Genomic DNA, 26288 nt, shown 5'->3' on the forward strand with positions numbered 1-26288 from the left:
GCCATGCCCCACCCCACGCCCCCCCGACAAGCTGCTCGCGGATCTGTTAGCACCCCTGCTTCCACCGCCTATGAAGAAGCAGCAGCAGTAGGCAAAGGCTCAGGAAATGACATGCAAGCTGTGACAACTTTGTTAGCCAACTATGGGAAACCTATGAATCATTTAATGCTAACAGTGAGATTTCTGTTTGGTCTCTTAAATGAAGAGAGAATGAAGGACATTGAGAAAAAACTTAGCTGTAAAATTTCATTGAAAATTAAACCAGAATTACTGAAATGGTTTGAAGCAAAGCCCCAAACACCTGACTTGTCTCTGAAATCTCATTGGCAGAAGTCAAGTTTAGGAGCTCAGGTTAAAGCATTTCATCAGCTTGAGGAATTTCACTGTTTGTATGAAATTCAAGAAGAAAATTTTGTGCAAAGTGCACTAAGTCATTTAAGAGCTGTGAATTTAAGTTCTCACGAATTTACCCAAATGGATCAAGAGGTACTTGCATTCTGTTTAAAAAACTGCCACAAATTAGATTCACTTCTTCTACAATTTTGCGACTTCAGATATGAAGCCCCAGATGAAGATGTTTCAAGATCCCCAAAGCAGCCACCTCTGTGAGTATTACCTGGGCTTCAAAAATTCTTACACAATTTCTTAAGAAACTTAATTTAATCCCTGAAACATTGTCTTCCTCTCCCCCTTCTCTCCTCCCCACCCCAGATTTCTTGAGCTTTAAAATGGTCCATTGTAAAAAATAACTGTAGTTAAGGATTAAGGCTTCAAAAGGATGTGCTACTTCTGCCCAAAACCTGGGAAGCAGCATTTGGAGGAATAAGAAATTAATTGTTCTTCAAACTGTCAGTATATGTATGAAGTTTATCAAACTTGCTGTTTCACACAGGACCATGGGATGTGCTGGTGTGTCCATAACATCATTGCAGGGATATTGGAGGCAAAAAAGGCATGCACTGATCCCCCTCCCCCCACCCTTTAAAAAAAATTACTTCAATAGCTAGAATATGCATGTGCTACTGAGTGATCAATATAATGCAGTATTGTCATATTTGTTTAGCATCTTCATCAGTGATTTGGACGAGGGTGTGGAGTGCACCCTCTCCAAGTTCACACATGATACCAAGTTATGGGGCAAAGTTAATACACCGGAGGCAGGGAGCAGATTCAGGCCAACTTGGACAGGTTAGATCAATGGGCAGAGAGAAATAGGATGCAATTAAACAAAGATAAATGTAAGGTACTCCACCTAGGAAGGAGGAATCCCCAGCACATCTACAGGTTGGGGGCTGTCCTTCTCAGCAGCTCAGAGGCTGAGAGAGATCTTGGAGTCATAGCTGACTCCAAGATGAACATGAGCCAGGAGTGTAACGAGGCCATCAACAAAGCCAGTCACACCTTGTCGTGTATTAGCAGATGCATGAGCAACAGATCGAGGGAGGTGATGCTCCTCCTCTATGCAGCACTGGTCAGGCTGCAGTTGGAGTACTGTGTCCAGTTTTGGGCGCCGCACTTCAAGAGAGACACAGAGGATCGGGAGAGGGTTCAGAGGAGGGCCACTTGCACGATTAGTGGTCTCTGTAAAAGACCCTATGAGGAAAGGTTGAGGGATCTGGATCTCTTCAGTCTTTACAAAAGAGCTGAGGAGTAACTTTGTAGCTGCCTACAAGTTTATCAGGGGAGGACAGCAGGGAATTGGGCATGCACTGTTTACCAGAGCACCCCAGGGAGTAACTAGGAATAATGGGTGCAAACTAGTGGAGAGTAGATTTAGGTTAGACATTAGGAAGACATTTTTTACAGTAAGGGTGGCCAGAATCTGGAATGGGCTTCCAAGAGAGGTGGTGCTGTCACCTAACTTGAAGATCTTCAGGAGGAGGCTTGACAATCACCTGGCTGGGGTCATCTGACTTTGGTCCTCTTTTCTGCCAGGGGCAGGAGGTCAGACTTGATGATCCATTGAGTCTCTTCCAACTCTATAATCTATGACTGTATGAAAACAACTGTCTCTATGACAGACACAGCTTGTCAAACTGTTCCAACTGAGCTTAGTCCAAGGTAGTTTGTTTGTAGTAGGATATGGTCTAAATGTTCTCTTGCATGTGAATTTTCATTTCCACCTAGGAGAAATGTTACAATCTTTGCATTCTCCTATGCCTGAAGAAGCGAGTGTGTGCCTGAAAGCTTGAAAATAAAGATATTTTTGCAAATGTCTAGCTGGTCTAATAAAAAGATATCACCTCTGTCACGAGTTCTGATTCCTCTTGCATGTGAATCTCTCTGGAAATAGCTGTTATATTTTTATTGTTCTCCAGCAAATGGGAATTACATTTTAGATGGAAGGTCATTCTTATCAGTTATTAATGCAGCTAGTCTTGTTCTGGTGACAAAGAATGTGAAATGTTTCAGTTCAAGATAATGAACACACATGACAGAAATATTTGAATATATGCCTATTACCATGGCTGTGGGCTGCTATCACGGGAATGAACTCTATGATACTGAGACTATGGACAGACATGTAAATTCTGCCTTTATTTCATAGATTCATAGATGTTAGGGTCAGAAGGGACCTCAATAGATCATCGAGTCCGACCCCCTGCATAGGCAGGAAAGAGTGCTGGGTCTAGATGACCCCAGCTGGATGCTTATCTAACCTCCTCTTGAAGACCCCCAGGGTAGGGGAGAGCACCACCTCCCTTGGGAGCCCGTTCCAGACCTTGGCCACTCAAACTGTGAAGAAGTTCTTCCTAATGTCCAATCTAAATCTGGTCTCTGCTACCTTGTGGCCATTGTTTCTTGTAACCCCCGGGGGCGCCTTGGTGAATAAATACTCACCAATTCCCTTCTGTGCCCCCGTGATGAACTTATAGGCAGCCACCAGGTCGCCTCTCAACCTTCTCTTGCGGAGGCTGAAGAGGTCCAGGTTCTCTACTCTCTCCTCGTAGGGCTTGGCCTGCAAGCCCTTAACCATACAAGTTGCCCTTCTCTGGACCCTCTCCAGCTTATCCACATCCCTCTTGAAGTGCGGTGCCCAGAATTGCACGCAGTACTCCAACTGCGGTCTGACCAGCGCCCGATAGAGGGGAAGTATCACCTCCTTGGATCTATTCGTCATGCATCTGCTGATGCACGATAAAGTGCCGTTAGCTTTTCTGATGGCTTCGTCACACTGCCTGCTCATGGTCATCTTGGAGTCCACTAGGACTCCAAGGTCCCTTTCCACTTCCATCCCACCAAGCAGGTAATTTCCTAGGCTGTAGGTATGTTGGACATTTTTCCTCCCTAGGTGCAGCACTTTGCATTTCTCCTTGTTGAATTGCATTCTGTTGTTTTCCGCCCATATGTCCAACCTGTCCAGGTCTGCCTGCAGCTGTTCCCTGCCCTCTGGTGTGTCCATTTCTCCCCACAGTTTTGTGTCATCCGCAAACTTGGACAGAGTACACTTCACTCCCTCGTCCAAGTCGCTGATGAAGACATTGAAGAGTATTGGTCCAAGGACCAAGCCCTGCGGGACCCCACTGCCCACATCCTTCCAGGTCGAAGCCGACCCATCCACCACGACTCTCTGGGTGCGACCCTCCAGCCAATTCGCCACCCACCGAACTTTGTAGTCATCCACGTCACAGCCTCTTAACTTGTTCACCAGTATGGGGTGGGATACCGTATCGAAGGCCTTCCTGAAGTCTAAGTAAACAACGTCAACCCCTACTCCTGCATCCAGGTGTTTCATAACCTGGTCATAAAAAGAGACTAGATTAGTCAGGCATGATCTACCTGCTACGAACCCATGCTGGTTTCCCCTCAGCATAGTTTGTCCTGCTGGGCTCTCGCAAATGTGAGCCTTGATAATTTTTTCAAAGACTTTGCCAAGGATGGAGGTGAGATTGACTGGCCTATAGTTGCCCAGGTCCTCCTTCCTCCTCTTCTTGATAATGGGGACCACATTGGCCCTTTTCCAGTCCTCTGGGACTTGGCCCGTGCACCACGAGTGTTCAAATATTCCTGCCAGTGGCTGTGCAGTGACGTCAGCCAGTGCCTTCAGTACCCTTGGATGGAGCTCATCTGGGCCTGCCGACTTAAAGGCATCCAGTTCTTCCAAGTACCTCTGCACCATCTCAGGGTCTACGCATGGTAGTCTGGCGCCTTGCTGCTGCCTCTCTACAACCCCAGTGAGAGACTTGTCATGCCCCTCGCTTAGGAACACTGAGGCAAAGAACTCGTTGAGGAGTTCAGCCTTGTCGCCCCTGTCTGTCACCAATTGCTTCTGCCCATTTAGCAGGGGTCCTATTCCTCCCTGGGCCTTCCTTTTACTCCCTATATATCTAAAAAACAATTTTTTGTTATCCTTAACTTGGGATGCCATCCTCAGCTCCATGGTAGCTTTGGCCCGTCTAACTGCCTCCCTACAAGCGCAAGCAGAGGAGGTATACTCCTCTTTAGTAATCTCTCCCTGTTTCTACTTTTTATATGCTCTCCTTTTTGCCCGTAGGCTGCTCTGGATTTCTCTGGTCAGCCAAGGAAGCCTCTTGGCCCCTTTCCCCCTTTTTCCTCGCATCAGGATTGTCTCCCTCTGTTCCCGAAGGATCATTTCTTTAAGGCACAGCCACCATTCCTGGGTTCCCATCTCTTCAAAACTCTTACTCTGCAGTGCGTCCTTGACTAAACGCCTGAGTTCATTGAAATCAGTTTTCCTGAAGTCTAGCACTTTCACCCTACTAGTTACCTTACCCACTCGATGTCTTATGATGAATTTGTAGCACTTGCATTGTGGACCCCTTCAGCAACATGTAAATATAAAGCCCCTTCCCAGCTGAGGTGCTGCTTCACCACTCCACAGTGCAGGGGCTGGTGTGGAGGGATCCTAGAATAACTCTCAGCCACGGATCCCCAGATGCTTCCAGGAGCAGCCGTGTGGAAATGGGGAAAGTGTCTCTTGAGTATGGGACTGCCAGCTTCTGCCCTGTGCTTCTTCCTTCAAGTGCAAGTCTTGTTGAGTTCATTTCTGGGGGGCTGGCCAGGTGCAGCATTAACTAGGTCCTCTTATGCCTTTTAATCATCTTAGTGGACTTGGACCCTCAGCTCTGATCTTAGTCCACTCTATGTCCTTGAAAATTCATTAACACATCTGCTTTGCCAGTATGCCATTTGCTTGGCTTTAAGATGTAATCATGAACAAACCTGAGTAAAAGCAAGACCTACACAAAATTTGTCTGACAAATTGTTCAGGGACTTGAGCAGAGTGGAATAGGATCACACTTGAGCACCTAAATCCTCTTACATGCTTAATAGATGAAATAGGGTCTGGACCCTGCTGTCAGTCTTCTGTTTTCCAGAAACATGCACCTCACATCCATGATTTGATGATAGCTGAAACCTTTGCAGCTGCTCCTGTCTTCTACTGACATAGGAGCTTTCTTGTCTTACTGCAGATAAAGGCAAAACCTTTCATAGTGTCCTGTCCCTGCAGAGACCTAGTCACCCATAGCTAAGCCTCGGGTTTCCTTACCCCACATCTTTTCCTACTTGATACACATGGTGCCAGACTATTTCCTTGAACAGGATCCCTACCAGGCTTGGTGGCTGCACGTCTGCTCTGGAGAATCAGCCCCTTCATCTCCAGCCCTGCCTTCCCCTGGATGTGTGGGCAGTCCAGGAGCTGCAGGAAGATGGGCTGGGTCTGCTTTAGCTACCTCATTGCTTCCTGAAAATGAAGGAATGCATCACTTCTATCCACTTCCCTCACCCAAATACCCATCTGTCCTTCTTTCCTGCTTACCCTGCTAGCTATGTTCCCCGCTGTGTGACAAAGTGCAGTTCAGTCAGCCCAGCCCACATGGCTGGACATGGCACAGCAGGCTCTGAGCCTCAGTCTTCCCTGCCTGGAGCTGCTTCCTCTGTCTCAGGGCTCTGCTTCTTACACTTCGCCTTCGCAGCCCCGCTCCTTCCAAGGGGACAATGACCAGGGAGTCCCAAACAAATCAGGTGAAGTCCCCAGGGCTACTGCCACATGCTCCACTTCCTCCTTCCCTTCGAGACACCTGTCCTGTCTCACTCTTCAGTCTAGGCAGCGAGACTGAGGTTTTCTCTCTGGTGTTCTCCAGCAGCACTCATGGGACATCCCAAACAACCCAAACTCCACTGAAGAAACTTTCATTCAGTCTGGGATGAAGCATTGAGTCCCTGCTGGACTCCGTTTACATTCCTAGGTCCTCTTAAGCAACACCAAGACACAAGGCTGCCTCCCTGGGCCTTGCTCCTTCTCATGGTCCACTACTGTGGAGCAGCTGGCTTCACTTCTTATTCCCACCCAGCTTCCACCACAGGGAGAGGCAACACCTTGGTCTTTCGTTTCCTGATGAGTTTCATTCTCGTTTAAGGGACTCTAACTTTTAAAAGCCTCTACCTCAGGCTTTTCATGCTTCCCCACATGATGTGCCACCAGCTTTGAGACAACTTAGGATGCCTCAAAGCTCCTGACATGTTACACACTATTGATTGCTTCCAAATCTAACATGACAGCTAAAATCCAAACCTTTAGATTTTGTGGCTAAATTAAAATCCACATTCATGATTCAGTAAAAGTGCTGATTTCTACTGTATCTCCAAAAACAATAAAACAGTTGGTTAACACAAAAAGGGAAAAAGCATTGGAGATGTTTGCTAGGTACATTCTGCTTTAGATGATGTGCAGTGGATTGAAACTGTAGACTAGTTTACATGTAAGATATGATCACATCATCCAAGATGGGTTTGGAAAGCTGAAGAAATGAACTGAAGTCTGTCGGTAGAGAATCCAAACAGTTCTGTTCTCTCTTTGTAGGGAACAGGAGACTCACTCGCCTATTTACCTGCTGTGTCAAGCACTGAAAGACCCACACTGTAAAGTGAAAAGACTATGGTAAGAAACTTTGTTCCTTTTAAAACCTCACACTCCCTGATGTTACCACAGGAGTCCTACAGCAGAGCAGGAATCTAGGGGTCCCAGGTCTGGTGTAATGATGGTAGAGAATGGTCTCATCTCTTAGGACTGTGTTTGCATGCACAGTCAGTGGGGCAGATTCTCACTTGGAGTAAGTTGTCTCCAAGCTCCCTCACTTCAGTGGTCCTGTAACAATTGACACTTGCTGAGAATCAGCTGAAAAGTGTGTGTGGTCAGTTTATGTCAGCCTGGCCTTTCTGTGATGTTTAACTCAATTAACTCAAAGGAGCAGTAGTTAGAAAGGAGATCTGTATGCTTGCAGAAGGCTGGCAAGAAAACATAGGGTGCCTATACGTGAGCGTGAAGGCTTCTCTGAAGCAGTGGAGTTCCAGCGCATTGGAGCAGACTCTATTAATCAACTCTGTTAGAGCATGGCAATTTTTGCACTCCAGCAGCCTCCTGTGTTTCGTATATCAGCATCCCTGTGCTTTAGTTCAGGCATCCCTGCTGCCATTTTTAAGTGCAGGGATGCTGATACATGAGCCACTGTAAAGAAAGCACTGCCTCCCACCCCCGGAGCACGTGTAAAAGTGCCTTAGGTATTCAGATTTTAGGGAGTTTTAAGTACCTGTCACCACAGTTTGTGAATCCTGTGCACATCTATGTAATTCACAGGCACTTATCCACATTTCATCTCTTTCATGCTCACTCAGTGGTGAGGTGATAGGTGAGGAGGGGGTTATTTTTACCCCTTTCTTTCTGTGCCAATCACCCTTTCCTTTTTTTTTCCCCTTGCTTTCTTCTTCCACTCTTAGGTCTCCACCCCTCTTGCTGTACCAGTTATTGTTACTGGTAAGGCCTTTAAAAGAAAGGTAATCTGGTGTTTGGATTTGGCAGGGCCAGGCCAGGGCTCAGCTTGGTCCTCTCTGACAAGGGTTTCTACAATTGGATCATTGCTGTGGACCATGCTCTACTCCATCTCCAGAGATTTGCAACCACACTTCTCTTGTAGGACTGGGGCAAGCAGCTGCTTGGCAGGGCTCAGGGTGGATGAGCTTCTCTGAGACAGCCTATGCTAGAGAGCAATGGCCTTGCCAGCAATACTGCAACTGCCAGACACAGGTGTGACAATGCAGTTACAGCCACATGTTCTACCAGCAGTGCAAAAGAGTTGCATCTTCCTTGGTATTCAGCCTTCCACAGAGCCAGGGCAACCAGAACTGTCCACCAGCAAGTCCCTTTGCACTGCCCAGCACTGGCAGCTCCACAGATCTCCTTCCCCCAAGTGCATAGCAGATTTGACAGCTCAGAGGACCAGCTCTGGCATCTGCTGAGTCCAGCTCCTCATTGGAGCTAGTCAGAAAATGTCGGAACTTCAATGAAAAAGTATGCAATGGCAAGCAGCATTTTCCAAAGAGCACAGTTCCCATTTCCAGCAGTTCTGCTACCACACACCTGCTGCAGGCGAGATCCAGAGGGCAGGAGGGGAGCCATGGCTGGTCTCTGTGCTGTCTCTGCTCTGCCTACCACAACCACACCAGGCCTCAGAAAGGGTAGGACTACACATAAAATTGTATAACACCCCCTAAAACGCTGTTTTTTATGTGGTATCTTGGGATTCTTCTGGAAAAAAAATATAACATGCAAATTAAAGGGTAATTAGCATTGCTACAATGCACATTCCAGTGCCTCCCACTCCCCCACACACACTCCCCCACACCACCATACACATGTCCACATTCAGTTGCACAGGGACAGACATACATACATAGCTGGATGCACATGCACACCCCCAACACACCATTTCCAGTGAGAAAGGCCATATCTATTGGTTTGTTTTCAGCTGACTTGTCCATCTGAAATGAATGAAAAGGATGTGGCAGGGGCTGTGAATGTGAGTGGCCCATGCCTAGTGTGTCAAGGACCTCCTATTGGCCTGAGCTGGCTCTGTCAGACGTGTTCCTGCAGGTACACACATAGCCATGGACATAAGTGAGGCTGTCCCAGGTTCATTTCACTGTAACTGCTCTTGGACTCCTGAGAGGCAGGACCTAAAACAGAGTCTCAGAGAGATCAGTCCAGAGCCCTGTACCAGACATTTCTGGGTTTGGAGCATGTCTGGGGGTACAGGTAGGTGGGACCCAGGCAGAGCAGCATCAGACCCATCATATCTGAGTCATGTCACAAGTCCTATGAGGCCATGGGGAAAGCTGCCCGTCAGGAGTAGACAGCAGTATGGTGGGAGGGCCTTGAGTTCCTTGGGTTTATAACACCCCAGTGCCTCAGTCTTGTGCTCAGCTGAATGGCAGCTCCTCTGGAGCCCAGTCACTGCAGGGGGGTTCCAGAAAATAGATGAATGAATAAGCCCTCCAATTGTTATTCCCAAGGATCTGGGTTTGGGGTTTCCCATGGCAAAACATGGAATTTTCCCCAGGGGTGTACTGATAGAGATTTTTTGGCCCAATACCAGTGTGCAACCCTAAATGCTGTTTGGACATCTACTGTCTTGTGTTACCATTGCAGGCACTCAGCATTCACATTATCTAGTTCAATATTCTCAATATGTGAATGAAGCTCTCCTACTTCTGTAGCATCATTGGTAGTGTCCTGTAGGAGTTTGTTTATCTGAGCTCGCAATCTCTTGGCTTCGTGACTATGTTCTTCTCTGAGTCCATTTATCCTTGTTGCTTGTTGCTTTAGTGAGTCTTAAAACATTCCTTGGTTACCCCCATTAATCCTATTACGGCTGCCTTTTTGATGGCCTTCTTAGTTCTAGATTTTCTTTCCTTCCAGGCACAAAACATATTACAAAATCTTTTATAAGTATGGGCATCACTTCCTAATTCTTCTTTTTCCCACACAGTACATTGATCTGCTGGGCAGATCCATCTATTTTTTAGAATGATCTTTTTCTAGTATCTACTGCTCAAAATCCTCCATGCTGCCACATGTGCTGATACATAGTTTCTTCGCTTCCTTTTTCAGTTTACTCTCAGCTCTGTTCATTGCTATTATGGGTTGCAGGGCCATACTAGATGGCGCTGCAGAGCCGATTATGTCACTCTTCTTGGCTTCAAGACTTTTCTTCTGGGTCTTCTCCATCCAGTTGGCAATGTAGTCCTTGATATCTCTCTGCATCTGCACAGTCCTGTTGGTAAGCAGACTTTTACTCTTTGCAATGCCAGCGCTGTCTTAACACTGATTGACTGGATTAACAAGACTAGCAGGACAGACTCACAATATAATACACAGAGACCAAGACAGAAATCTTTCCCACCAAAATAACTCCCCACTAATTGATCCATTCCGGTTAATTACCAAATTAGCTAAACTCATCAGAGCCCACCCAGGGATGCCAAAACTGTTAGTGGGGGACCTGAATTAGCGTCCAGTCAATTAATCAGGATCACCTAAAGAGTGGCTGACTCCTCAGTCCAGTTGCTAAGGAGGAGGGTGGTTTTTAGCCCTGGAGATAGCTAGCGTTTGGCACCATTCATATCTAATCACCACCTGACCCTCCCGGTAATTAACACCGAGATGTGATTAGTAAGCATGCCAACACAATTAATTAAATTAAATAAATAACAGTAGTTTATTAACTTACTAATAAGTAATGTGTAAGCAAGTAGAATTCACAACACGCACACATAATAATAACACACTCTTTAAACAATCTAACTAGCTATCGTTTTCTATCTATCTACACTCCTTACGCTATCAAATCCAAGACAATATCAACTTTATTCAAGAAGAGGAAGGGAATCTTTATTAGACTTGGGCTGCTGCAGTCATTGGGTTCCTGAAGGCAATCTGCCTCGCAAGTCCATGCCAGACAGGCAGTGGCTTATCTTCCACTGGATAAACTAGGGAACTTATTGCTAATAAAGGACAGGAGCAGAGAAGGGAGGTAGGGTTGATTACAGCTATGGGGCAAAGGGCCATTGCCACAAGCATTAGATGCACCTGGAGGGGGAAAGTTCTGGGGAGACAACCCTGATTGCCTCCACTGTGGAGTCCGTTGATGGGGAGCAAATGCAGGAGAATTTCGAGCCTCTGGAGTATTCAGTGGTACTCGTCCACAGAACACCTTACTTGTCCTTGCTCTTCACCTTTGACAGGTCCAATCATACCCCTGCACTCTCTGTCTCAATATCAAATCACCAGGTATCCAAGTCACTCTCTGTCACATGCCAACACACTCATAGAACATCATGACACCACATGCACACGCCAGTCATGCACACACCAGAGGCACAGGCAAGCCCCACATACCTCCTAAGCTCCACCCACACACACCTTTTATACAGATGGTGCACATGGCTCTTCTAGGTTGATGGCCTTCTTCACAATTTTTTCAAGGGTTTTTCCCAGGACCAAAGTCAGACTGAAAGGTCTGTAGTTTGAAGGGTCAGCCCTCTTCCCTTTCTTAAAGATGGATACCACATTAGCCCTCTTCCAGTCATTTGGGACCACTCCCAAGTTCCACAACTTTTTGAACAGCTTCACCAGATGCCCCACTATGAGCTCAGCCAGTTTGTTCAGGACTCTTGGATGCAGGTCATCTGGCCAAGCAGACTTGAAAACATCCATATGTTCTAAGAGTACCCTCACCTGTTCAGAACTGATTTCATGTGGACTGTTGTCTTCCCCATATTTCCTGGGTCTCTGGACAGGTGACCAGTTCCCATCTGATTTCAGGAATATTGATGTGAAGTAAGTATTTAGGAGATCTGCCTTTTCACGGGGATCAACTGTGGGCTTCCCTCCTCCCCCCCCCCCCGCCCCAAGTATTCAATAGGGGTCCCACAGTGGAGCTTGATATTTTGTTGCTCCCTATGTACCTATGGAAGGACTTTTTGTTGTCTTTTATTTTGGCTGCTAGCTTGATCTCCATGCATGCCTTGGCTTTCCATGGCTCATACCTGCAGACCCTGACCATATAAGTATATTCCTCTCTGGATGCTGAACCATTTTTCCATTGCATATATGCTTCTTTTTTCTTTTTCAAAAGTTCTCTAATATCCGTGTTGAGCCAAGTGGGTCTCTTGGCCCCTTTCCCTCATTTTGACTGTTTGAGGATGGCATCTTTTTGAGCAGTGAGAATTGCCACCTTAAGGAAGCACCACCATTCCTGAACTCCTAAATCATGCAGCTGCTGGTTGCAAAGGGGCTTTCTAACTAGACTTCTGAGGTTACCAAAGTCTGCCCTTCTGAAATCTAGGACTTCTGTTTCACTTAGCGCTCAGTGCATTATAATGCTCAGTGTGGGCAGAAGCAGTGGCGGCGGTGGCAGTGGTGTTGAGGGAAGTGGTGAGTGGCAGCTGGTGGAGGCCCAGGGCGGGGTGGTAGGAACCTGGGGTCCACTCTGGCATGTTGTGCTGGAGTGGGCGGGGAGCAGAGGCAGCAGCAAGAAAGGGCAGGTGGGGGGCCGGGCTGTGTGAGTGCAGAGCCTGGGCTGGCGGAGCCCAGGGTGGGGTGGCAGGAGCACAGGATCCACTCTGGCACATGGTGCTGGAGCAGCCGGCAGGTGGGAAGGAGCAGCACAGTGGCAAGAAGGAGCAGGTGGGGGTGTGAATGTGGGGCCTGGGTCAGTGGGCCAGTAGGAGTGCAGGGCCTGAGTCCAGGGCCAGCAGGAGTGTGGGGCCTGAGCCGGTGCTCAGGGACACATGTGCAGTGTCCCCTGCCCCAGGTCACAGTGGGGCTGAGCCCACAGAGCCCCCCACCTGTTCTGCTCCTGTCACACACTCACCTGTGGGGCGCAGACACTGTCCCAAGCCTGTAGCGATTTGGTGGTGGAAGTTAGTCCCAGTGCCAGGTGCCCTGGAGGGAGCCCCTGCTGGGCAAAGTGGGGCACAAGGCACTGGCGGGTGGGTGGCCCCACTGCTTCTCTCGTAGTGGCCCGAGCCCCACTTCCTTCTCACTAAATCCCTTAATGAGGCCGAGAGGAGCCGGTGCCTTCCCTGATGGAGCCTGCGTATTGCTTTGCAGGTCAGGCCCAGGGCAGGGCTGCAGGAGTGAGGGTCTGGGCTGACAGGTGATGCAGAACCAGTTATACTTGTTTACATTACATTTTATGGGGAAATGTGTTTCGCTTAACACTGTTTTGCTTAGCGCTCAGTTTTTCCAGAACCAATTAAGAGCGCTAAGCATGGGTTGCCTGTATGTATATATATATCTATATCTATATATCTATATATATATATAATCATAGACTCATAGAAAGGAGGACAGGAAGGGACCTGTAAGATCATCAAGTCTGGTCCCCTGCCATGGGCAGGAGGTAACTGGGCTCAAACGAGCTCAGCAAGGTTTTTGTCCAGATTCCTCTTAAAGACCACCAGAGATGGTGACTGCACCACCTCTGCTGGAAGTGTGTTCCAGATTCTAATTACTCATATGGAAAAGAAGTTTTTTTCCTTATGGCCAGCTGAAACTTTTCCTTGACTAACTTGTGTCCATTGGTCCGGGGGGTTAGGATGGGGAGTTTTCTGAAAAGTTATTCTCCTAAGATCCTGGGGTTCTCCCTTGACATATTTGTAGGCGGCTATCAAGTCACCTCTCAGCCTTCTTTTGCTCAGGCTGAATAAACCCAAATCCCAAAGTCTTTCCTCATCCACAGGCCCTTGATCATGAGGGTGGCCCTTCTCGGCATCCTTTCGAGCTTGTACACATCCTTCTTGAAGTGTGGTGCCCAGAATTGGACACAGTACTCCAGCTGTGGCCTCACACCAAATAGAGGGGGAGAAGCACCTCTCTGGATCTGTTGGTGACACACCTACTGATGCACACCAAAGTCCTATTTGCTCTGTTGGTGACTTCGTCACACTGGTGGCTCGTATTCATCCTTCCTTGATTGACAGCCCCAGGTCCCTTTCCGATACAGTGCCAGTCAGTGGACCACTACCCATTGTATAGGTATGGTGAGGGTTCATTCTACCCAGATGAAGGACCCAGCATTTGTCCCTGTTGAACCTCATATGGTTTTGTTCAGCCCATAGGACCAGCCTGTCAAGGTCTTCCTGAATCCTTGACCTGTCCTCTGATGATACCAAACTATGGGGACAAGCGGGTACATCTGCAAACTTAATCATTGCACTTTTCACTCCCTCATCCAGAGTCATTAATAAAGATATTAAAGAGCACAGGTCTGAGCACTGACCCCTGGGATACACCACTGGAGATGGCCTTCCAGGATGAGGTCACCCCATCAATTGTGACTTGTTGGGATTGGCCGCTAAGCCAGTTCCCAACCCACCTCACTGTAGCCTGGTCTAGGCCAGTACTCTCCAACTTCACTGAGAGGATTTCATGGGAAACAGTATCAAAGGTCTTGCTGAAATCTAGGTAGATGATGTCCACCTCCTGTACCAAGTCCAGGTTGTTAGTTACCTAGTCAAAAAAGGACACCAGGTTTGTTATTCATGACCTCCCCTCGACAAAGCCATGTATATGTGTATATATAAACCTGAGAATTTCTGATCCCTGATTATTACCCGTGGGGGCTGGGGAGCAAGCCCTGGGAACCTGCTCCCAAGGGCAGTGATCTCTCAGGGTCTCCTGTCTGCGCACAACAGCCTCTTGCCATTGCTGCCTTGGCCAAAGGGAAAGTCCAAGGGCAAGGCCTAAAATGCTTGCCCCACCCCTCATTCATGATTCACCGGGAGCAGAGGTTTGGGGCTGGGCCCTTCTCTGTTGATTGAGGTGCAGCACAGACATTGAGGCTTAGCAGGAAGCTCTGCTTTCTCCTTGGCCAAGGGATGGCTCCTGGGCCAGGGCAGGAGGCGGGACTTCTGTCCCATTGTCCATGCTGATTGACCAGGGCTTGTGGGTGGGGCTGCCTATCAGAGCCCAACTGGTCCATTCATGCCCTTATCACTCTGCTCTGTGCTTCTCTCTCTTGCAGGTTGCAGTGGTGTGTTCTCACACCCACCTGCTGTAGGGATCTTGTCGCTGTTCTTAGCACCTGCCCCAGCCTGACGGAGCTGGACCTGAGTCATAACACTCGTGTGGGGGATGGCGGTGTGCAGCTGCTGTGTGAGGGACTGAGACATCCCAGCTGCAAATTACAGACACTGCGGTAAGGAGTAGGTGGTGTCCTTTAGGCACTCCCCGGGACCTCTCTATAATATGCTGGAGGGGCAGGAGACATCAAGGGTCTGGTGCCTGATGTCTGCTCTCCACAGCAGCGGCAAGGAGCTCAGTGCCCCTAGCCCCTATGTCACTGTCTCACAGCCTGCACCCACCTGCCTGCACTGGGATGACGTGTTGTTCTGTAAAGCCAGGCCCACCCGGGGCACCTCTGATGGACCCTAATTCAGCTCCCTTATGCAGAGGAGGCCAAGGGGCAGAGCCATGCAGCCCAGAGCACAGGCGTTAGTTCCAGGGACAGACCTGGGACTGGGGGATGAACCAGGACTGAAACAGCTGGGTGAGGGACTGAAAGGCCCCAACGGCAAACTGCAGGCACCTGTGCAGTGGTACAACTGGGACAAATTATCTTGTGTTGAACAAATTTACTCTGCTGCATGACAGGGTTTTTCCCTATTCAATATGTGGGAGGGGGTATGGAGGGGACCTCCTCATTAATTGGAGTAGCAGCCTGGGACAGGCGACACCTGAGCTCCATATTAGCCCAGAATTTTTCATTTGAATGGGGAAAGGGCACATGGCACAGGGGACCAGGAGGTAGCCAGGGGAACCTGCAGGCTGCCCCCTGGCCCTGCCCCCCCCCATGCCTATGTCTGCTCCTCCCCCCATTACTTTCTGCTGTGGCTCAGGTCCCTCCAGCTCTAGCCTAGCTGGGAACTGCCCCCACTTCTCCCTGGCCAGGTTGGGGCCCTACTGCTGCTGACTGCTCTAGAGGAGCAGAGCTGCAGCAGAAGGTAGGAGGTAGTGGGTGGGCAGGGTGTCAGGGGCAGGCTGCAGGGGGCAGTCGGGCAGGCTGCAGGAGGGAGTGTGCAGCAGGCTGCAAGTGGGGTCAGACTGCAGGAGGGAGGTGGAGGAGGGGGCAGGCTTCAACAGAGTGCCCCAGGTTGTGGAGCAGGGAGTGGGGTAGACACAGGCTCTGGGTGGCAGGCAGGAGACAGAAGACACATGAGGATGGGGGGTAGGGGAGCCAGGGGCTGGGATCTGGCCCGCTGCCCCTGCCCTTTTTGTCACAAGAATGAAGGGGACACATTTAAGATGACCTTCCACTAATCAGATGCTAGACATACAGAATTATAACATTTTTAATTTTCCATGTACAACATCTCATTATGGGGAGGAGGGTCATGGGGTGTGGGGAATTCAGTCATCTTAAATCCAGGAGCATCTTAGTTTCAGGTACGTATGGTAAATTGTGCCCCAGCTACCAACTGTATCTTAGTGAGGCAGTGCTGGCCCCAGAAGGGCCCTTGTTCTCTGCCCTGCTGCACTGGCAGGTTGCATTGGACTAGGGAAGGGGTTCAGTACCATTGTGAGTGGCTTTTGGTTCGGCTCAACATCTGCCTGTCTTCGTGGCAGATCCTCAAGCTCTGTGCGCTGTGGCCCACCTGGCCCCACTCCTGCTGTGCATATTCCCAAGAAAGCGAGTCTGGATCCCTTTATCCAGCAACAACTACTTGGATTGTACCTGGATGCTGAAGGCTCCCATGCCCTTCCCACACTGATGCATGAAGGGCAGGATGGACCCTGCCATCCCTCAACCCCTTCCTCCTGCCTGTGACAGCGGGGCAGAGCCCCTCCATGTCCTTCTGTTTTCTTGCCTCCCTGCTCAGAGGAGGGTGTTTGCTAGAGATTTCTGTGTATCAGTTTGTCTGTTAGTTAAGGAGGGGCAAATTGAAAAGTATCCGGCATGGGCTCAGAGTCTTCTCTTCTCTCTCCCTGCTTTGCTGCCGTTCCAGGAGGTGGAGTGAGCACCTCCTCAGGACAAAATTGTGCCCTTTCTCTGTTTTTTCCCTTTACAAGGTGTACATGGGTGCTGCTTTGCTGAAGGAAGCCCTGTCTTAGGGCACTGGCCCATCTGAAGCTCTTTTTTCTAAGCAGTGCCAGCGGGCAGGGATGTGTTCCTAAACCTCCCTTCTGGAGCACTCCCTGAGGGCCTGCCCAGGCGTGGTGAGCCAGGCAATCCTCCTTGCCGACCCCTAGTGATTTAGGAATCCCCCGCCAAGTGCCAAACCTGTATTGTCCACAGATCCCAGTCTGCAGCTTCAGTCAACCTGCAGTGTCTCAGGAAGAGGCATTGTGGGAAGCATCATGGACACAAGAGGCAGGTCACCCCTCCAGTACTGTTCAGGTCTAGCTCTCCCTGTACAATTCCAGGCATCAGTAGAGGCTGAGCCTGACTAGCTAAGCAGAAGCCCTGCAGAAAAGGACCTGAGGGTTACAGTGGACAATAAGCTGAATATGAAGCAATAATGTGCCCTTGTTGGGAAGAAGGCTAACGGCATCCTGGGCTGCATTAGTAAAAGCATTGCCAGCAGACTGAGGGAAGCAATTATCCCCCTATATTTGGCGCTAGTGGAGGAAACCTCTAGGACTGTGGAGGAAGGACTGCCAGAGGTGGCACTAGAAGAGGAAGAGGGTCTGGCCTCCCAGGAAGGTGGAGCCAGTCGGCCCCCAGCCTGCACTGGTGCATGGGGCTGTCCCATCCTAAGTGCAGGCAGGACTTTGCACTTGTTCTTGTTGAACCTCATGCGATTTCTTTTGCTCCAATCTTTCAACTTGTCAGAATCTCTCTGGATCCTAGCTCTGCCCTCCAGTGTAGCTGCTACTCTCCCAGCTTGCGTCATCCACCAGTGTCCAAATAGAGGGGAATAATCTTTGAGTCCTGTGTCCAGTTTTGGGCCCCCCCACTACAGAAAGGATGAGGACACATTGGAAAGAGTCCAGTGGAGGATACAGAAATGGTTCAGGGTTGGAGCACATAATTTATGAGGAGAGGTTGAGGGAACTGGGCTTATTTAGTCTGGAGAAGAGACAAGTGGGGGTAGCCTCAATAATTTTCTGCTGGCCTGTCTCTGTGAGGCAGAAAGCAGAAGCGGCTGCCCAAAGATCTTACAGGCTGCTTCATCTAGTCAGGAAAATGCATTTCTTCTTCTTTTTCTCCCATTAGATGAAAATTCAAAAATCTTAGGTGGAAACTGACTCTTTTGCAAAGGTTACTGAGTAGTCCCATTAGTTTTTTCTGGGGAGAAGTTCTGATGGATCCTGCACTTTCAGCTGTGCTTGTAATGATATTGGAGACAGCCACTGCTGCTGCTCTCTCTCAGCACGGGGCTGTAGCTCCATTCTGCTGGAGGGGGTTGACACCTGCAGACTGAACCTGTCTTTGATCTGGATCCGGACTTCTCAGAGCCAGAGAGAGCTGGGCCCAGGAGGGGCGAACTGTTTCTCCACACTGAAGTGTGGGACGGCTGCAGAGCCAGCAGATTTCTGGTTTCTGTTCTCTGCACTCAGGACACAGAGGGCAGGGCAGGAAGGAGGAAGGAGGGACTATTCAGGTGTGATGAACCTTGGTGAAGAGAGCTGAAGAAAGCCTGGCTCTATGTCCCCACACTGCAATGGAGCCCACACATAACCTGTGTCTGGTTTTAATACACTTCTGTTTTTCAGATCATATAGGAGGCTTTTCCACATACAGGAACCCCTGCCTCTGTCCTCTACTCAGGAGCGGGCAGAGGCCAGGAGCCCCAGATTGGGAACATGTTCATCCACATGTGTCTTCCAGCTGTTGCCCACTTCCAATGAGGTGGGAGACGTCAATATTATGAATCAGTCCTCTTTGCTTTTTGGCAGACAGTCCCCAAGAGAACACCCCTCTCAGCACATTTCCACTTTTATATTAATAGAGGGAGAGTGGCCTTCTCAGAGTTTCATCTTTCACAAAGTATTTAACCTTTCTCACTCGTGCTCTCCCCACCTGTGTGATTTCTTTGCCTTCCCTGCCCCACTGCTCTCAGCGGAGTTCCCTTCTCACTTCTCATTAGGTCCCACTTCTTCATCTTTCTCATCCTGTCCATTTTTCACTGGTGTCCCCTAAGAGCCCCACCGCAGTCAGACACTCCTTCCTCCACCTCACCCTCATGCCCTACCTCAACGGGCTGCTGGTGAGGCAGGCATGCTCTCCTCTGACTCTCACTTTGCGGTATGCTCTCTCCTTACGCCACTGACGGCACGTGATCTACACAGCCGCTGAGATGCTTCTCTCTGGAATGGTCCAGGGTCCTACCCTCCCTCCATCTCGCCACATATGCATCAGGGGCTGGGGAGCAGGTTTCGTCCTCATAACCTGATGTAACGACCCCCTGCAATGTCAGGCACAATCACTATAGACAATAAGGGATTTACTTTATACTGATTGTCCTAGGGGTTAGGATCACAGATGAGCAGAAAGGGACAAATACAGGTACATAGGCATCCAAAGTATAACAACATACACTTAGAGGGCAGGTAGTGGTCAGTACCACTGGGGTACACACATTCAGCACATAGTCCCCTGACCACTTCCGGAGGTGTCCCCAAGAACCAGCCTTCAGTCCAGAGTCACCCTGTGCAGGTCTCTAGGTCAAGGATCGTGTGTAGTCAGTCGGTGGGTCAGCTGTGCTGTGCAGAGGCTTCCCTCTCCTTCACTCATTCTCACAGCAGACCCCATTACCCCCTGGCACCTTGGTATGTAGCCCGCCAGGGCTCAGAGATTGCCACCTCTTCCTCCTGCCCCCAAGGTTTTCTGGACTTTGCAGTGCAGCAGCGGGGCTCTGAAGGGTTTCTTGCCACTACCTCTTCCTGCTTCCACGTGCCTCTGGGATTTGAAGTCCGTGGTCAGCAGGACTCCACAAGGTTGCTTCCCCTGTCACTTATATCACATTTTCCATGCACACAATGCATTACATTACACTGATGCGCCACCGCTCTTGAGGCTCTTCTCTCACTAACTCAAACCGACCCTGTGGCTCTACTAATTTCTGTGGCACCTGGGGACTTGCTTCATCCCTCACAAAAGATCCCATGGCTTTTCCTGTTGCAAATAGTGGGAGCAGATCCCCCAGCTCCTGTGTGGAGCCTGCCTAGTGCTGGGGAGGGGACTTCTCCTGCAGCCTCCTGCGCTGGGGCCGCTCCGCCTGGCCTGCACCTCTGGGGCTGGGTAGGGATGAACCCACCTGATTCCTATGGAGCTGAGTGGGCGGCACTGATGGGTCAGCCTCCTGCATGTGCTGCCTTGTGGTTGGACAGTGGGAAGGTCCAGGATGCAGGTTTAGATGGGAAGTGTGTGCCCCACTCCCATTCCTGATTGGCTGGGAGCCTAGGATGGGCCCTTCTCAGTGCTGGTTGGCCACAGGTATAGCACAGACATTGGGGCTGAGCAGGAAGCGCTGGTTTCTCCTTGGCCAAGGGGTTGATCCCGGGGCTGGGCATGGGGTGGGACTTCTGTGCCATTGTCCATGCTGATTGACCAGGGAGGGGGCTGGTGGGTGGGGCCACCTGTTGGAGCAGCTTTGCTGGCCCTATTCATGCCCTGATCTTTCTCCTCTGTGCTTCTCTCTCCTGCAGGTTGTGGAATTGCCGTCTCACACCCACCTGCTGTGGGGCTCTCACTGCTGTTCTCAGCACCAGTCCCAGCCTGATGGAGCTGGACCTGAGTTATAACGGTGATCTGGGGGATGGCGGCGTGCGGCTGCTGTGCGAGGGACTGAGACATCCCAGCTGCAAGTTGCAGACGCTGCGGTAAGGAGCTCGCAGGCTGCACCAGAGGGAAAGTGCCTTATCAGTACAAGGAAATTTTGACGGTGGCTGAGCATGGAGGCAGAGGCTTGTCTTCATCATTACATCTGTTCCCACGTGCCAGGCTGTTCTCTCTTAAGGCTGGTTGCACACTCAAGGGATGGTACCATAGTTGGGAGCTGCTGAGGCCCTGCAGTGCTCTGCACATGTTCCTGGGAGGCTGCAATGCCTAGAGCATGCTGGGGACCTGCATTAAGGCCAGTCTATGATGTGCAGGGCTTCCTCCACAGACAGGGAATCTTTTATTGCCCTGGAAACAGCATTGCCACCTGTTATGCTGGTACAGCAGAGTGCAAGAGCTGTGTCAGGGCTGTGTCAGCATCTACTTTGTTGTTTATCGCCCCCCTCCTGTGTGGTCTGGGATAATTGCATGAATGATGTGTGGCCCCAGAGGCTGGGGGGGCATGGCGAGCTCCCACAGGCAGCATTGGTGCTGTCGGCAGTGGGAGCGTAGTGGAGGAAAGTGGGGAGCTGCCACAGGCAGCCGCAACACTGTCGGCGGCAAGGGGGGGGGGGGGGCGACGAGCGCCGACCAGTGGGTGGTGACCACTTACAGACACTGCTGGCAGTGGCAGCCACCAGCAATTGTGGGCTGCCTGCAGACACTGCTGGCGGTGTCGACAGCGAGGAGTGGAGTAGTGAGCGGCAACTGCCGAAAACCATGGAAAATCATGGATTTCCCCCTTTGAAGGAGGCATGCCTGGGTTTTCCCCTTCAAAGTGGGAAACTACAGGTTTCCCTTTGCAGGCTGACAGAGTTCCAGCCTGCAATAAGCTGCTTGGGGCTGGAGGGAGCAGCAGAAGGATGATTGGAGGCAGGGCTGGGGAATAAAAGGAGAAAAGAAACAGGGCAAGGGGTGCCATGTGCATTTGCACCCACACACACACAACTGGCAATACAACCAGGCAGGGTGGTGGGAGCAGCCCCAGCAGCTGCATGCAGACAAATCTATGGGGCAGGTGTGTGGGGGTGTTGGAGGACCAGGGCTTGGGGACTGACGCTGCTACATTGGGGGGGGGGGGTAGGGACAACTCTTGTGAGCACAGACCAGCCCTGCACCATCAGTGGGCCTCCCAATGGCATAGGGGCGGTCTAGATATGCTAGAGCTTGGTGCATGGCCTCGATGGCACAGGGCCCATCTGGGACATCAGGGTCCAAGCTCTGATGAGTCTGGACCATTCCTGCATTACTGAGGCAAAGAACAAGCTGTGGAAAGCTCCACACATCCCCTGCCCCACACACATTGGTGACACATTGGAGGAGCATGGGGGCCCCTCCAGATTTCTTTGCTGACAGTGGGACACAGGGCACAGGACTGCAGCCGGGCCAGACCTGCACCTGGCAGAAGCCACCTCCATGGTCTGGTGGGTGGGACCCAGTGCAGGTGTGAGGAGCAGGGTGGGGAGATTTGGTGCTCCCAACACTGACCGGAGCCCTGTGCCTGCCACACCACCATGGCCACCAAGGTGAGATTCCCCCTGCCCACCTGGAAGCAGTGGGGGTAGTGCTGTTGGCACAGAGTTATGCCCCTTCACTGTGGTGGCAGCATGGAGTTGTGCCATCCCCAGTGCCAGCACTTATGCATTGCCTGTGTCCACACACTACTGCCCTGAGCACCAACCCCTGCCCCACACAGCCACTTGGTGCAGGGGGAGAGCTGCTACTGGGAGAGAGCAAGATAGAGGCAGGAAGGTGTTGTCAGATGGCAGTGAGGGGCACTGGCCATGGTAGCGGGGCTGTGGTTTGGGCATGAGGGGCAATGGCATGGGCAGGGGCTTGGTAGGGCTGTTCAGCACCACAAACGAGTAGAGAGGACAGCTGCAGTTGGACCCATGTTCTGGTGCTGGGGTGGGAACTGCTGCTGGGCAGGAGCAAGTGGGGGTAGGCAGGGGCCACAGCCCCTGTCTACCCCCACTTGCTCCTGCCCAGCAGCAGTCACGAGTCAGGGGTGCAGGTCAGGAGTGCAGGTCAGGAGCGAGGGGCACGGACAATGCTGTGGGGGCTGCGGCTTGGGAGTGAGGGGCACCAGCATATCAGAGCTGCTCAGCACAACAAAACAGCAGGGGAGAAGGGGCGGGCAGTCACAGCTGGACCTGCTTCCTGGTGAGCTAAGGGGGCAGGTGGAGTTCTGATTTTCTAAGATAAAAAAGCAAGATCAAACTCCAAAATCTCTAGGTATTTAGAATGTATTTCATTATAATAAGTAAGGCATTGGTGGGCTTCCAAGCTGCATTAGAATTGTACATATAGCAATAAAACATTGTTTTCAACCAGTTACCTATATGCATAGTGGCATTTCATTTTAATCATGGAAAAACATGGATTTGGGAGATTTTCATCAGAGAATCTGGGATTTTTATCAGAAAGTTTTGGACTTTTTATCAGAGAAAACCAGGATCCCTGCCAATAACATTTGTGTTTTAAAACAGCAACAGGGCTGTGGAGCAGGCTGTGCAACCAGGCTCACAAAGTCCATGCCCTCTCAGGGTCTTGATTTTCCCCAGTCTCCTATGGGTCTTTCTTGGTTTGTCATTGGGCAAGGCCTGAAACATGGACCAGGCCTAAGACAGGACTTTCTGCCTGTCAGAGGATCTGCACTGGCCTTATTCATGCCCTGATCTCTCTCCTCTGTGCTTCTCTGTGCAGGTTGCAGTGGTGCGGTCTCACAGACACCTGCTGTGAGGATCTCGCCGCTGCTCTCAGCACCAGCCCCAGCCTGACAGAGCTGGACCTGACTCATAACAGTGGTCTGGGGGCTGGCGGTGTGCAGCTGCTGTGCGAGGGCCTGAGACAGCCCAGCTGCAAGTTGCAGACACTGGGGTAAGGAGCATGCAGCTTCCTCTGGGCGCTCACTAGGGTCTCTGGGGAAATGTTCAACATGGCGAGGTGTCTTCTTCCTAATATTTAGGATAGTGGAATAGATAGGCTGACCACAGACACCTGGGTCTGTGACTCTGGCTCTCTGTTGGGTAGGGTGAACATACCATTTTTAGAAAAATTGAGCATAATGGTAAGGAAATCTGGGATGGGGGCACCCCCTATGCCTGCTCTCTCACACACATAAAGGGCACATACACACACACACGTAGACATACGTGTGCCTCTGCACCTTACTCCCCACATGGACACACGTACATGCACAGAAACAGCCCCAACCCCATGGCCCCCAGGAGCCCTCATGGTGGAGTGGGGCAGGGTGGGATAGCGTGGGGACCTATGCCCAGCCTCCATCCCCATCATGGAGAGGCTGGACCCAGCTGGGAGCAACCCCTTTACCATGCCCTCTGGGCTCTGCCAGCCCTTCTGTCCTCATTGGCTGGGAGCAGCAGGAAGCACTGGTTTCTCCTTGGTCAAGAGGTGGATCCTGGGGGAGGGCAGAAAGTGAGACTTCTGCCCCATTGTCCGTGCTGAGTGGCCATGGAGGGGGCTGGTGGGCGGAGGGACTGAGACATCCCAGCTGCAAGTCCCAGACACCGAGGTAAGGAGCATTCAGCTTCCTCTGGGCACTCATTAGACTCTGTATGGAAAACATTCAACAAGGGGAGATGTCTTCGTCCTAGTGTTTGGGCCAGTGGAATAGGTCGGCTGACCACAGCTGCCTATGTCTGTGTCTCTGGGCCTCTGTTGGGTATGGTGACCATACAGGTTTTGGTGAAATCTGGGATGCAGTTAAGGAAATCCAGGATGGGGTGCACTATGCATGCACACAGGCACACATGCACGCACGCACAAAAAGACACACATACACACACACCTCTCCTATGCTTCTGCACGCATGCACATACCCACACACAGACCCGTGGTTCTGCACCTCCCTCCCTGCATGGATGTACATGGAGGCACACACAGAGCCCCAACCCTGTGGTTTCCAGGACCCCTCATGGTGGAGTGGGGTGGGTTGGGACGCTACAGAAGCCCACAGCTGGTTTCCATTCCCCACACATAGTGGCTGGATCTGGCTGGGATCATCACAAAGAGGATCTGACCTCTTTGTGATGCCCCCTGGGCTTGGCCAGCTCATGCTGCATGGCTACACAGTGCCTCCTCCCCACCACTAGAAGCTGCCTGGGTTTGCCAGTGGTGTGCTTTGTCCCAGGGTCCATGGCTTCTACACGGAGTTACTGACAGAGAGAATTCATGTTTATTCTTTTTTCTTTTCTTTTCAACCCAAAGGTTGACCCTTCCCAAACTAAATGCAGAAACAAAGCAAGAGCTGGAGGCTGTGAAAGGAATGAAGCCTGGTCTGATCATAGAGCAATTGGAAAAGGACCATTTCCTCAAAGATAAAGATTGGTAGGAAATCATCCTGCACAGGCTGCCCTGCCAGTAGCTGGCAGAGCAGGGGGGGAGCTGGGAGCGCCTGCCACTCAAGCTGGGCACCGTCACTGCCAGGGACGCCAGCAGCAATGCACAGCCTGTGTGGTAGGATTTGGGTGAAGATGGTCAGGACCAATCTCCTGTGGGTGGGAGAGACTTATGGGTAGGAGCTGGGTTTGCGCCATGACAAAACCAAGTCCCCCACAATCTGACCCTGTGGGGGACTTGGTTTAGGGGTGGGGGAGGGGAGAGAGCAGCAGGGCTGAAGGGCTCAGGCCCTGGGGACGGGGAGCTGTGGGCTCCTGAGGGGTCTGGGTACCATTCCTTTCTGCTTCTGTGGGTGGAGAAGAGGCCCCCAAAGCCGCTCTTTGGAGCCTGTGGGGATTTCCCAGTCTGTCATGTAGCTGTCCCTGGTACTTGCGTATCCCCAAGGTGTTTGCGGTGTCACGTGCTTCCACAGCCGCAGAGCTGGTGTTTTCTGTCACTGTCCTCAGCATTGCATTTCCCTGCTGTATTCTGTGTCCATTTTGTTGGAGTCCAATAAAGATCCTGCATCCAGAAACTGCCTTGCACTTTGGGGGTCTCATCCTTGCTGCAGTCTGTGCTGCTTTCTAAGATTTTCCCCATTCCCAAGACAAAAGGGAGTCTTCAGTGATGTTGCCAAGGAAAATTTCCATGGTCCTAGTTTCTGATCCATTGTGGTCATGTGTGTGCAGACAAAGTGACAGTTCAGACAGTCAGAAGACGATCGAGTCTTTCCTTCTCTGCATCCTCAGGGCCTTTTCAGAAAGACAGTGTTGGGGGCAAGAAGGGGTCATGAGCATGCAGCATGGGGGAGCAGGGCGGTGAGCGGGAGGGAAGTCAAGGGAAATGAAGGGCCAGGCCAGCCCTCAGCACGATGGTCAGGGTGTGAGGCTCTGCGTGAAGAGTTGGGAGCCCTGGGCCCAGCACTGCTCTGGCACAAACTTCCTCTGTGACCCTCTGGCTAATTGCCCAGGCTCTATATACTGCAGTTCCCACCTAGAGAATGAAGATGACGGCACTTCCCTGCCCCCAGGGGAACTGGACAGACAAAGACACAAGCACTTGGTGCCAGATCCAGAGCGGGCAACCAAGGCCGCATCCTCCACCAACAGGAAATCTCCCAGCACCAGCTCTTTCACTCTGCTTTATGCTCGAAACCTGGCAATGTTGAACAAGCCTCCGTCTAGTCTGGTTTGAAGATAAATGCCCTCACAGGCAGAGCACACGGTCTGAGGAGTCTCCATGACCAAACTGACTGCT

General features: G+C 50.9%; 1 protein-coding gene across 1 annotated transcript; it reads left to right on the forward strand.

The window, feature by feature from the left end:
• LOC102568284 (NACHT, LRR and PYD domains-containing protein 3) lies at positions 1-25584 on the forward strand. Its single transcript, XM_059718047.1, has 6 exons — positions 1-605; positions 6827-6904; positions 14829-15002; positions 20456-20629; positions 23334-23507; positions 24861-25584. Exons 1-6 carry the CDS (start codon positions 4-6, stop codon positions 24982-24984), a joined length of 1326 nt encoding a protein of 441 aa, XP_059574030.1. The 5' UTR covers positions 1-3; the 3' UTR covers positions 24985-25584.
• The last annotated feature ends 704 nt before the right edge of the window (positions 25585-26288 follow it).

This window comes from Alligator mississippiensis, chromosome 15 (assembly GCF_030867095.1).
Source record: "Alligator mississippiensis isolate rAllMis1 chromosome 15, rAllMis1, whole genome shotgun sequence".
In the NCBI taxonomy this organism is placed as follows: Eukaryota; Metazoa; Chordata; order Crocodylia; family Alligatoridae; genus Alligator; species Alligator mississippiensis.

What these genes read in the sequence shown, in the direction of transcription:
- LOC102568284 (XM_059718047.1), top strand. Translation starts at nt 4, where the DNA reads ATGCCCCACCCCACGCCCCCCCGACAAGCTGCTCGCGGATCTGTTAGC. An exon ending in TCCCCAAAGCAGCCACCTCT is followed by an intron (nt 606 to 6,826) that starts GTGAGTATTACC and finishes CTCTCTTTGTAG; the next exon opens with GGAACAGGAGACTCACTCGC. An exon ending in TGCAAGTTGCAGACACTGGG is followed by an intron (nt 23,508 to 24,860) that starts GTAAGGAGCATG and finishes TTCAACCCAAAG; the next exon opens with GTTGACCCTTCCCAAACTAA.